Here is an 11,813-nt window from a genome sequence, read left to right on the forward strand (position 1 = left end):
TAACCCGTGTGTTTTTATAAAAAACATAAGGATACGATGAGTTCAATTACAAAGGATAATTTGTTTAGAAAAGTGGTTGGGTATGTTTGTGTGCTTGAGTTCCAAAAGAGAGGTTTGTTACATGAGTAAGAGCATTATCATCTCTTCTCCTTCTTGGTGCAACACCCCCTAGGTAGCTCTGGGAGCTACATATCACCGATTAAGGGGTTGTTTTCACAGATGCGGAGATAATTGTATGGTGTGTAGTACTTTGTACTAAATTAGATGGCCATACTTGCGTTTCAAGCGTGTTTGGCTTCCATTAAGCCCCATTGCAAGGGGTTTTCAGACAATTATGAGAAGTTTTGATTTGGAACTCTCTGTCCAAACTCTGGTTGTAGTGCAAAAACGTATTTTGGTGTCCAGATAATGATTACACATCTATTGCTAATTGTGGGTGTATGTTTATATACTCTGTCACATAGTATCGCTACAGTAGATACTTCTACTGTATTGCAGATTGCATTGCATACAAAAATTATTTGTTTGCAGATTTCTGGTTATTGTAAGTAAAGATGTCTGACAACATCAACCAAATTGTTAGTGAGAAGCTTAACAAGAACAATCTCCATGCATGGAAATTCAGAATGATCAATTTCTTGATAGGAAAATAATTTTGGGTCTATGTTGAAGGACACAATGAAGAGCCTTTGGAATTGCCTAAAGAGAAGGCTACTCCAGCAAAGATAAAGGCATTCAAAGACTTTAATTAGGGTGTAAGGAAAGTCATGTATTGGCTTTCAATCAGTGTGACATGTACTATGATGGGGTATATACAAGATGCCAACACTCCAGCAGTAGTTGCATGGCAAAACTTGGTGAAGATGTTCGAGACAAACACAAAGGCAAGGAAGTTGTAGCTAAAATAGGATCTACATATAGTGGAGAAGAAGAACCTATCCATCAATAAGTATGCACTTAGGATCAAGGGTATAGTTGAATTCCTTGGATTTATTTACGTCTTAAGATCAAAGATATTGTTGAATCCATTGGATCTATTAATATCTTAAGTGGAAGGCAATGACTTGGTGAGCATCTATTTGGATGGGCTTAGCAAAGAATACAAGTCATTCAAGACCTCTATCACTATAAGAGAATGTTCCCAACTTTCGAGACTTTGTGTCTATGTTAATCGTAGAAGAGAAGTCTTTAGGTGAAGACTCTTCCTACCAAAATAAGAACACTTCAAAACAGACCTTCTACTTAAATTTAGATAGAGGTAGAGATAAAGGTCTCGTGACAGTATAGAGGCCAAGGTGGTGGAACATTTTGGAAATCAGAATTATGGACAACAGTAGCAGTCCAATGATGCGCATTAGAGCAGCAAACACACACAAGTAGAAGAGACTAGTCTCAAGGAAGGGGGAGCTAAAGAGGCGAAGACAATAGGCAAAGATAGCAATCAGGGTCAGGTTCAAAGAATTGCTTTTATTTGCAGAGTAGAAAGTCACAAAAAGCAATGACATAAAAGTGACAAGTCGTAGCAAAATAATTATGCATCTTCAAGTAAGCAGGCTAAAGATAGATGTGAGCATTTGTATACAGCACATGTTAAATTCAATGACTGTAGATGTATTAAAAATGGTAATGACGTATGGTATGCCAAGAGCTTCTAACCACATAACCTGCCTCACAGGTGAGTAGTTTAGAGATGTCTAAAATCTAAAGAAACGGAGTTATGTAGATCGACAGTGGATATACTTATTTGCACATATATAAAAGCTTTCTTATGGATATTTGATTTTATTACAAAGTTCGTACACATTTATATAGTTAAAGGTTCACACCTACTTTGAGTAGATAGACTTGTACGTTCAATAAAGCAAGCTATTTTTGCTTACAATCGATATATTTGTAAAAGTGGAAGCTATTTTGAGCCGTACAAGCTATTTCAAGTTAATATGATTAAAATACACCAAGAGAAAGAGTGGACTCACTCTTGTGTGAGGGCAAATTGAACCCATTTCGTGTTTTTATCTCTATTCTATCATTTTTATGGATCTTAGTCTCTCTCTCTTTTTCTCTCCCCCCATAAACATTTCTTTTTCTTTTTGCATTATGAAAATCTCTCTCCGTACTATAAAAGAAAAAAATTATATCCCTAAGTCTATTTCTCTCTCTATCTCAATCCCTTTCTCTTTCTCTATCACTCTATCTAATTTTCTCTATCTATGTTTCTTTATCTTTTTTCATAAATGTTTTTTTTTCATAATGAAAATGTGTATTATCTATTATATAATACATAGTACATATATTTATATATGTACACATGTTTCTATCCACTATAAAAGAAACCAAAAATTCTCTCTCTCTCTCTCTCGCTCTCTCTCTCTCTCTCTCTCTCTCCCATAAACGTTTTTTTTCCATGTATTATGTAACACACAATACATATATGCATACATATAAATACATAATACATAGATTCTCTCTCTCTCTCTCTCTCTCTCTCTCTCTCTCTATTCATATATATATATATACATATATATGTATATGCATATATACATATACATATATATGTATATGCATATATATATATATATATATATATATATATATATATACACACAAAAAGGAACAAGCATCTCTACCTCTATTTTTCTCGCTATCTTTATCTCTCTCTCTCTCTCTCTCTCTCTCTCTCTCTATCTTTTTTCATAAACGTTTCTTTTACTTCTTACTCCCCTCCATGACTTGCATGCACATCTTTCTCTTCATCCTAGCTATTAACTTTCACCAATATTAAAGGAAACATTCAATCATGTCCACACTCTCCATCATTGGGTCTCTAGGACACTATGGGTTGACCTCACATTTCAACAAACTCTTTGTTAAGAGTATTACTCTTAAGCATGAAAAGCCTAGCTTAAAATGAAATTGTCTAGGTAAGGTTCTTATTCCAATTTCTTGGCCTTCCGATATAATTGGTTTTTAGAGCCTGCCTCCTAAGCATGATTATGCCTGTATTTGCTTTCCATTTCTTTGATGGTCACTATTGTAAGGATTCCAACCTGGAGTTAGCACGGAAGGCATCAATCTTCCTTGCAACATGTTGAAGTAAGTTGCAACAACGCAGCAAAAATAGTGATGAAGACAACCTTCTTAGACAGCATATATATGTATGTATGCATGTATGTATACGCAAGAAGAATAAAACACACGACTCGAGTTTGCTCTAGACAAGATCAAAGAGACATTGCTGAATTAGATTAGATCATAGCATGCAAGAGGTTGCCACCTAATGCAAAGCTAGCGAAAATTTACAGCTGGTGTTACAATGATCGTGTGGTAACATCATTATGTTGATAATACCAAAAGTTGACGAACCTAACCAAAATGTATGTCACCTAGGCCTATACTAGTAGCTGGGTGTAATGTTGATGGATTGAAAAGACTTGACTCTTTGAAAGGAAGGAGAAAGAGCCATTGAAGATTAAGCAAGCAAAGCATTTTTATTGAGTGCATGGTGTCAGCTATACACAATCAAAAACCATCAACACCGATTATTAAGCCTTACCATTGACAATCAACCGTTGATCATGGCTCAATCATTTACCATTTGCCTATTACAGGGAAATACCCATTCCAGGATATGTATTATTTTGAGAGAGTGCACCACTTTTCACCTTACTTTCAAGGTGATTTTTTTTGGACCTTGTTTGTTTCTCGAGTAACATACACTTGTCAAGGAGTAGATACTGTCAACAATCTAAGTTGATGCCCATTGGCCATTGGCCTCTCAGCCTTGTATATTTTGGAAAGAGAGTGTAGCCACACTGCTTGGCACGCTGAACTACAACTGTGACATCCTACAAATGCAGTCTATATGCATGCTGAAGCACAATTGTTACAACCTACAAATGCAAGTATTAGTAAAATCATAAGAGCTCTTCAAGCACATAAAACTTGCAAGTCAGGGAGGTAAATTGCATATAGATTATCCGCTCAAAGTACTCTAAACATATGTCATGTAAGAATTCTCATTCTCCTTCAAGATGGAGGATTCCATACGTGCCTCCCTAGCCAAACTTCTCACGAAACATGATGAACAACCCATGGAGGATTCATCTCTTTGTCCCTTCTTCTTCCCTTCCTACCCCTTTTTTACCCTGTTCTACAAATCATGATCGGAAGCAAGACTTGCTAGAGAGGCCTAATTTACACTTCGAACCATGTTCAAACCTTTGCCAAGGTTTACTTCTCTCAAGGGGGAGGCCGGAGGGGGGGCGGGGGGGGGGGGGGGGAACTTCAAGGCAATACCTTTTTTAAAGTCCAATAGGGGACGATGAGCCTTCTTCCATGAGGATATCATCAATGGGCATATTTATTATTTGAGTTTTAAGGCAGGCACAGCCTGAGCAAAAAACTGCAAGTTCAGCTAACACATGCAAAGAGAGGATCTGAAGAGACCATGCATAACTGGTCAAGCAGTCATTCGCACCTCCAACGAGCTGGCCACTATCCACTGCTTCACAGCATGGAAAGCCGTGTATACTTCCGCTAGGCACTAGCTAATCTTGTGACTGGCACCCCCGTTGATTAGTGAAAGGTAAACAGGATTAAGTTCAAAGCAGGAGAACCCAAGAGAAAAATTCCTACAAAAAGCCCCTCTGATCCCCCTTCCTGCCTGTATTTGAGGATTACAGTAGAGGCTTTGTCCATTTTATATTTTAAAAATCTACAATGTAAGTACTTTGAGAGAAAAAGAACATTAATCTGAAATTCGAAACTCAACCCCAAGGAGGTCCTTCATCAATTCATATGTCACAAACGCCAAAGCAATTGAAGGAACCACCTGTGGACAAAGAGCTCATTTTAGACTACAGTTAAAACATGTTGCACAGTCCCATATTAGACTAAGATTCAACACTAGATACCGAAAAATAGAACACATCTCACCTTGACAGAGTTGGGAAGCAAGCCTTTGTATAAGGCACCAAAGCCTTCATTCTTGACTGTTTGCCTGAAGGCATCTATCATCCCAGTATACTGCACTGGTGCCTTCAGCTGACCATCAGCTGTTATGACAGACGAAGCATCTTTCCATCCTACCATCTGCATCCTTCTGCGTACCACGTCTAAAGGATAAGCCACAGTCTGACCTACTGTTCCTGCTGCTGCTCCACATCCAAGCTTTGTCAGCACACTCAAGTCAGAGTTCTCCCCTGGCCTGGTGATCAAGTTTTTCTTCGCAATCCAGTCTTTAAGAGACTCATACACAGCAAAATTTAGACCAACATACGGAACCTGCATGCATGGAAACACAATCCCACCCTCAACACTCTGAACAAAAACGATTCAGCACAACCAAGGTCAGGACTGCAGCCACGTGCCCTACCGTAATCTGAGCTGCACAGGCAAATTGTACTCACCACTCCGATGACAGAAGGCAGCCAGCCTTTATACACTGCCCTTGGTCCCTCTTCTTTGATGATTGTTGATGCTGCATGGAACATACCTCGATAGCGCATGGGTGAATCCTCTGTCTGTTATCAAAGACTACATCAGCTGTACATGCTTTTGAAAAAAGGGGTTCAAACAGACTTTGATGTAGTTCTACATACCTGGACAGTAAGCCTTCCCCGCACCATGTCCATTGGGTAGGTAGCAGACATGGCAATTATACCAGCACATGCACCAGCTCCGAGTCGAAGTAACGGGGTAAGTTCTGCATCCTCTGATATGCAGGTAAAGGATACAGAATTCCTTTAAAAACTTGCTTCATTTTATGTCTACTTTAGATCTATATTGAGTGCAATTGTCTTGTCCAAAGAGTCGCTGAAAAGGTAGTTCTTGTACCATTGCATTAAGCATGAAAACCGTTCAAGCTGTCTGTTATTGACTTATTACCAATATTTTAAATAGTTCGGCCACAAAATGAATACAACATCTGTTATAATGCAAACCGTGAGAGCAAATAAGGCATACCTTGACCACTTTGCCTCCTGTAGAACCATAAGATTGCACTGCAGCCCAAGAAAGGACAAAGTCAGTGGCTTCCCATTCCAATTTCCACCAAAACTGTCTCTCTACCAAACAGACAACAGAACAGAGACTTCGACCCTGTTTTTCAAACAAAGAGAGATACAGCATTGGTGTACCTTTCATGCCAAAACCTCAAGATAGATGGAATTACAAGATTTGAGAAATGTGCCCAAAGATGGACAAGTGAACCTATGACAGGCAGAGAAGCCTTTATTACATGCGATAACTTGAGATGGTAAACACCCACTGGATTACTTCTATGGCATGCGCCTTTAAGACCTCAGTCATCTTGCCAAACTGGTGAGACACGTAGAAGTGGGCACAGTGTGATCGATTTAGATTATCTCGATTCTCACAGAATCCCTTGCTTTAGTAACCCAGATCTGAGACTTCTAAAATATGCCTTGAGAGGAACAATCCTATCTGTCTTTCCACATAACCCGCCCTGATCTGTCTTCCATCATAGTCCTGGGCTACTACCACACCAAACACTGAACCTTGATACCAAAGCCAATCTCCTCACTCTGCAGCCCCACAATCTCTATCTCTTCCTTAATCTGGAAACCCAACTGGACCTTGATAAAAGCCCATCTCCTCACTCAATCCGAATACCAGCCAGATCCTCTCCTCACTGTCCAGCCTGACAATCTCTATCCAACACCATAATATATCTCCAAACAGGTAAATCTTTTAAAAGATAGAGAAGAATGCAACTGCATGTTAAGCCACAATTAGCAAAACTTACAGCAAGTAGCCAGAGACTAAGACACTAGGCTTGAAACAAAAAAATATATATATTTACTAGAGCTTCAGACAATAATCCGAACACAGAAAATATTACTAAGGTTAAATGCATGGATGTAGAACATACAAAATCTTTAAAACCTACCTTGAAGCCTGTTCATAGCTGTAAAACTTGACGGCAGAATTGGGAATGATGCGAGCACAGTTTGTCCCATTCCCTTTGAAAAATCCAGCTATCCCTTCATTAGCCCAAATGTATTTCAAGCCTTGGACCATTCCATTGTATTTCGGTTTCAGAGGATTTTGAACCTGAAATCACATTTTCAAACACCTTAAACCCAGGAGGAAATTTTTGAAATAAGGGAGCAAACTTAACTAAGGGCATACAAAGCAAAGTAAAGCAACAGCTCAGTCCCCAGTCCCCCACCCCAAAGATAAATAAATAAATCCCCAATGTAGATAATATAAAGTTTTGGAGAGGAACTATTACTTGAAGAAGGATCTTCAAACGCTCGAGTGGGGCCACAGCAGTACGGGACCTGGGAATAGCCAAAAACTTACGATGTATAAGTCGTCAATGCATCAAAACTCCCTCCCCCCCACAAAAAAAAAAAAAAATCATAAAAGTAACCAACAGCTTCACGCCAGAAACAAATGCAAGTTTACCAGTGAGACAAACAGATGCGTGAGTGCATTTGTTGTTGGGTTTTTTTTGAGGGGCGGGGCAGCGCAGAACAGCCCCAAGGGGGGGGGGGTTATTATGTCAGGGCAATTGAAGATCAGAGATATGACAATTCTTGCTTGACAAAAGTGCCAGCATTAGACATCTCAAAGATGGACTCAGAGATATGTTTTTTCAAGAATGGACTCTCCAAATTAGACATCTTCGGCTCTCTTGCAGTGGAGCTAGGAGAGTGGCGTCTGTGCAACCATTCAGCTCACTATGAATAAGTCTCAACAGCAACGTCTGTGGGAGAGACATGCAGCACAGCTTCATCACCACATGGGGGTGGTAGCTCAGCCATGGAGTTGGACCCCATCGTGCAGTATGAGGATTATGGCACCTGCTGGGAATTGCCATTAACAGCACTTGGACAACCCTCAAACCACTCACTGCTGTGAGCCCCTGCAGGGTAAACTCTCACCCTATGCAGAAGCTGTGCATTTGTGGCCTTCTTTATCCCAGTTTTGGATACGATTAGATGGTGTTACAAGCTCCCGATGTAACTAGTTTGCCCTAAGTCTCCCATGCGATGGAAAGAGGCCCCCCCTTCATTCCAAACTCTTGCCTCTGCAGGGGATTATGACCACGTTTGTAGTATCTTTGGTTCTTTCTATAAATAAAACGATCTTTCTCCCCTGGAATTATTAAAAAAAAACAAGACGTCTTGAACTTAAACGGAAATCTAGTGCTACGTTAATAAAGAGCGCCTCTCTCTCTCTCTCTCTCTCTCTCTCTCTCTCGATCAACACTACAGAGAGTCAAGTATATAGGAGGCTTTTCAAAACTTACACTCCGCCAGCCACACCTCCTGCTATGAGTGACTTGCAGACAGACATGACATTGCTTCCAGGAGCCTTGACATCAGCTGTTGCGAGCTTTGCCTCTTCAGCCAGTGTAGCTAAGGTGGAAGCTGCAGATTCTTCATACAGAGGAGATCTCTGGCAGAAGGCTACGTTCCCATGCGAGACCACCTCCTCCTCTGTACGCGCTTGGCTGGCAAGCTCCTTCCGTAGCCTTAACGCAGTGGCCTCAGTCTGAGAAACCATCGAGAGCAGGCAAAGAAACAGGAGCTCCCTCTGCAGCTGAGAGAAAAAGAAAGAAAACTTAGGGTTAAGACTGCTACTCTCTGCTGCTGAGAAAAAAAGAAAGAAAACCTAGACATTGAATCGCCACATTGCATCAAAATAATAACCCCTGGGTTTTTCGAACTACCTTGAGAAACCCTAGATTTCAGCCATTACAATTAACAGAAGACCTAGGCTCATTACAATCCACCATGTCAACTGAAAACAGAAACCCTAGGGTTTTCATGACACCCAGATAAACCCTAGGGTTTAAGGGAAATTGGGGTTTTGACCATCTGACAATCCTGTACTGTGAGCATCCAAGAGGGAAGATATGGTGACATGAAGAGCTGAAAGAGCAGGAATTCTTTGCACTTGTGAGGAGCTTGCGAGCTGTGGCATGCAAAATGCAGAGAGAAGCTTCATCTGCAGAAAGAAAAACAGAGAATAAAGAGAAGGGGTGGGGAGACTTACAAGAGGCAGACGCCGCAGCTGGTTAGGGCAAAGGGACAGCTGCGAGGTGGAGCATGCGTGTATGTGTATGTGAGCGAGGGCAAGGGAAGGGTATAGGGTAAAAACAAGAAAAATATATATATATATATATATATTGGGTGGATACAAACAGTAGTTTTATGACAGGCGAGGGGCTATGGCGATGAGAAGAAGACGAAGGCGTGACCAAGGATTCTGCCGTTTTGTAGGTGCAGCGTGCTGGCCCATAACAGAAACCGAGGGCCGAGAGAGGAGAGAGAGAGGGCCTTCAAGGACTCTTCTTCACTCACGAAGGCAAGCGGTGATGCTACAGGTGGGTGTGTAGGGTTTTTCTTTTCACCCAAGAGAGAGAAGGGTTTATCTCATCAGTGTGCAAGAAGAGTTTTCACTAGCCAAGAATCTACCCCGAGATTCCTCCTCTCATCCCTATCCTCCTCTTCCATGTTTGACATCTCCTAAGGGTGGGTTCACACCCCCGTGCCGCGCCATGCCGTCACCCCCCGTGCAGTGCCCTTCCTTTCTCCCTAGAAGCTCTAAGCCAACATCCTACTCACATGAAGCCATACGAGCATTTCTTATGCTTGCTCAAGCGACAGCCATGTCTACACGTGTTCACTGAGCCTGTCACTAAAACTCTCTAGATGAGCTCAAGTAGTGTTCGTTGAGTGACCCATCGTGTTTCTTGATTACTGGAGTGAAGTCTCTACAAGATCAGAGTCGAGTCATGGGCATGGATGATAACGTTGGCCAATATAGAAGGAAACATTTTAATAAAACACCCCAAGCAAGAGTTCCGCTTACCTTTGTGTCCGTCCAATGCCAATACTCACAGAGAAGCACATCCAAGCTATTGCAATCCACATATGACAACTCCATAAGTTTACACACAACCACGGAGAGCTAGAGACCAACCATCAGCTCTAAATCGAGTAGTTCGGTAACCCCATCCCCCTAATCCCCACCACGTAGAGCTAGAGACCAGCGCAAACCCAGTGTAGCCCTCACCCTTAAGGCCACGACTAGCACTAGTGCGGCTAGCCAATGGACTAACCAGAAGTTGGGTCCCTTAAAAAGCCCCTCTCCTAGGGTAGAGTTCCACGTATAAACTCCGTCATAAATGAGCCACAAGCCCAACTATATAGCTCATAGCTAGTTCGCACTAAGTAAACAAGGCGGTATACCAGCCTTGTTATGTCCAAGCACAGGACATAACACATGTAGTTCACCGTTACTCTTAAGGGGAATGCCCTAATTCTATTTTTCTTAATAGAACACTCTTCTCGTACTTGAAATAAAAAATAGGAGTTATAAGGAAGATGTCCCCAATGGAGTAGTGAATGCATACCAAACATATGTGCATATTCTAATTTGTGTTGCTTAATTTATAACACTCCCTAAAGTTGTTCCTCCTTACAACTGAGGTGATGGCAAAACCACCATCATGCATGTAGCACATATTAAGGCATTTCTCTTGCATCCAACAACCATAGTGCATGTAGCACAAATTAAGACACATCTTCGGATGATGTGGTTATAACTCCATATAAAAGAGACAAAAGGTAACTATATGAATAGAATGACATTACAACTCCATTGGGCATATTGTTTAAAGAAGCTAGGGGGCTAAGTTCCATCCTAGCAATCCTTTTATGATTAATGGATTGAAACCCCCTTTGTTGTTTCTACATATGCATGTGTGTTTGCATAAGGTAAAGGCTACCTTACTACAATCTAATTACTCACTCGGACCTAAGTGAACAAAATGGACTACAAAGATTCCTTTTTTATGTTAAATTTATTATTCCTTCATTGTATTTGTGTGTGTGTGTGTGTGTGTGTGTGTGTGTTATTATATTATGATGTTAAAAAAATTCGAGCCATGTAGAGCTTTGTTGACTAAACAAAAATCAGTCAATCAATTATGAGATGTCCTTTTCTAGTTGTAAAATCTAGCATCCCTTCTAAGAAGCTTGACTAAGGTGAAAGGATGTGGGTTTCCCATTTTCCTCATAAACCCACACCTATCATTGTTGTTACCAATCATCTTTTATTTCGGAGAAAATACCCCAACATCCTTTTTCCTATGTATGTCGGTGTTGCTCACTTGTCAAGATTTGAATACATAAGAAGTGTTGGAAGCTTTTGCTCATTGAAATAGGAATAAAATTTGGTTTCATTAATAGATTAGAAACTACTTCTTTCTTTGCATATTTTTCCATAGCTTATGTTTTGCCCAATTTTTGTGTACTTACTTGCATTGTTAAGTGCAACCAATTTCCCTTTCCTACTTGTAAAAGAAACCAATTTTGTGTATTTACTTACATTGTTAAGTGCAACCAATTTCCCTTTCCTACTTGTAAAAGCAATCCTCTTCTACTTTTAGAGGATCCCCACAAGCCCCTTCCAGCATGTGCAGGTTTTCCAAGCATGTGCAGGTTTTCTCAATTTTGTTTGTAATATGTTGCCCTTATGTTGTAACTTGTACTAAAGATAACGAGACCCATGGAAATAAGGAGACATCCAGAAAAATTGATCTAGTTTCAATGTTGTGACGAGGATAAAATACCATTATATAACCTCATCTTATTAGGATATTAAGAAAACAAGTTTAGTATTAAGAGAACAAGTTTTATTTAATTAAACCTTCAAGCGCATCTTAAGTTGTTGGCACTACACTTTGCAAAGTGGAAAGGTATGGCTTACAATTTTTGACAAATAAATAAGCCTTTAGTGTTAGTTAGTTATTAGTTTAAATAATAATGAATGTA

At 40.3% G+C, this 11,813-nt stretch overlaps 1 protein-coding gene across 1 annotated transcript; it reads right to left on the minus strand.

The window, feature by feature from the left end:
• Positions 1-4,347: 4,347 nt before the first annotated feature.
• On the minus strand, positions 4,348-9,348 carry LOC147610939 (mitochondrial adenine nucleotide transporter ADNT1-like). The gene is made up of 9 exons (XM_086785602.1): positions 9,028-9,348; positions 8,279-8,571; positions 7,256-7,304; positions 6,911-7,074; positions 5,965-6,002; positions 5,601-5,713; positions 5,409-5,522; positions 4,936-5,283; positions 4,348-4,831 (listed from the first exon to the last, which is right to left on the minus strand). The coding sequence occupies exons 2-9, from the start codon at positions 8,533-8,535 to the stop codon at positions 4,748-4,750; spliced, it is 1,167 nt and encodes a 388-aa protein (XP_086641728.1). The 5' UTR covers positions 8,536-8,571; positions 9,028-9,348; the 3' UTR covers positions 4,348-4,747.
• Positions 9,349-11,813: the final 2,465 nt, after the last annotated feature.

This window comes from Cibotium barometz, chromosome 48 (genome assembly GCF_041138505.1).
Source record: "Cibotium barometz isolate CiBa-2024 chromosome 48, ASM4113850v1, whole genome shotgun sequence".
NCBI classification, from domain to species: domain Eukaryota; kingdom Viridiplantae; phylum Streptophyta; class Polypodiopsida; order Cyatheales; family Cibotiaceae; genus Cibotium; species Cibotium barometz.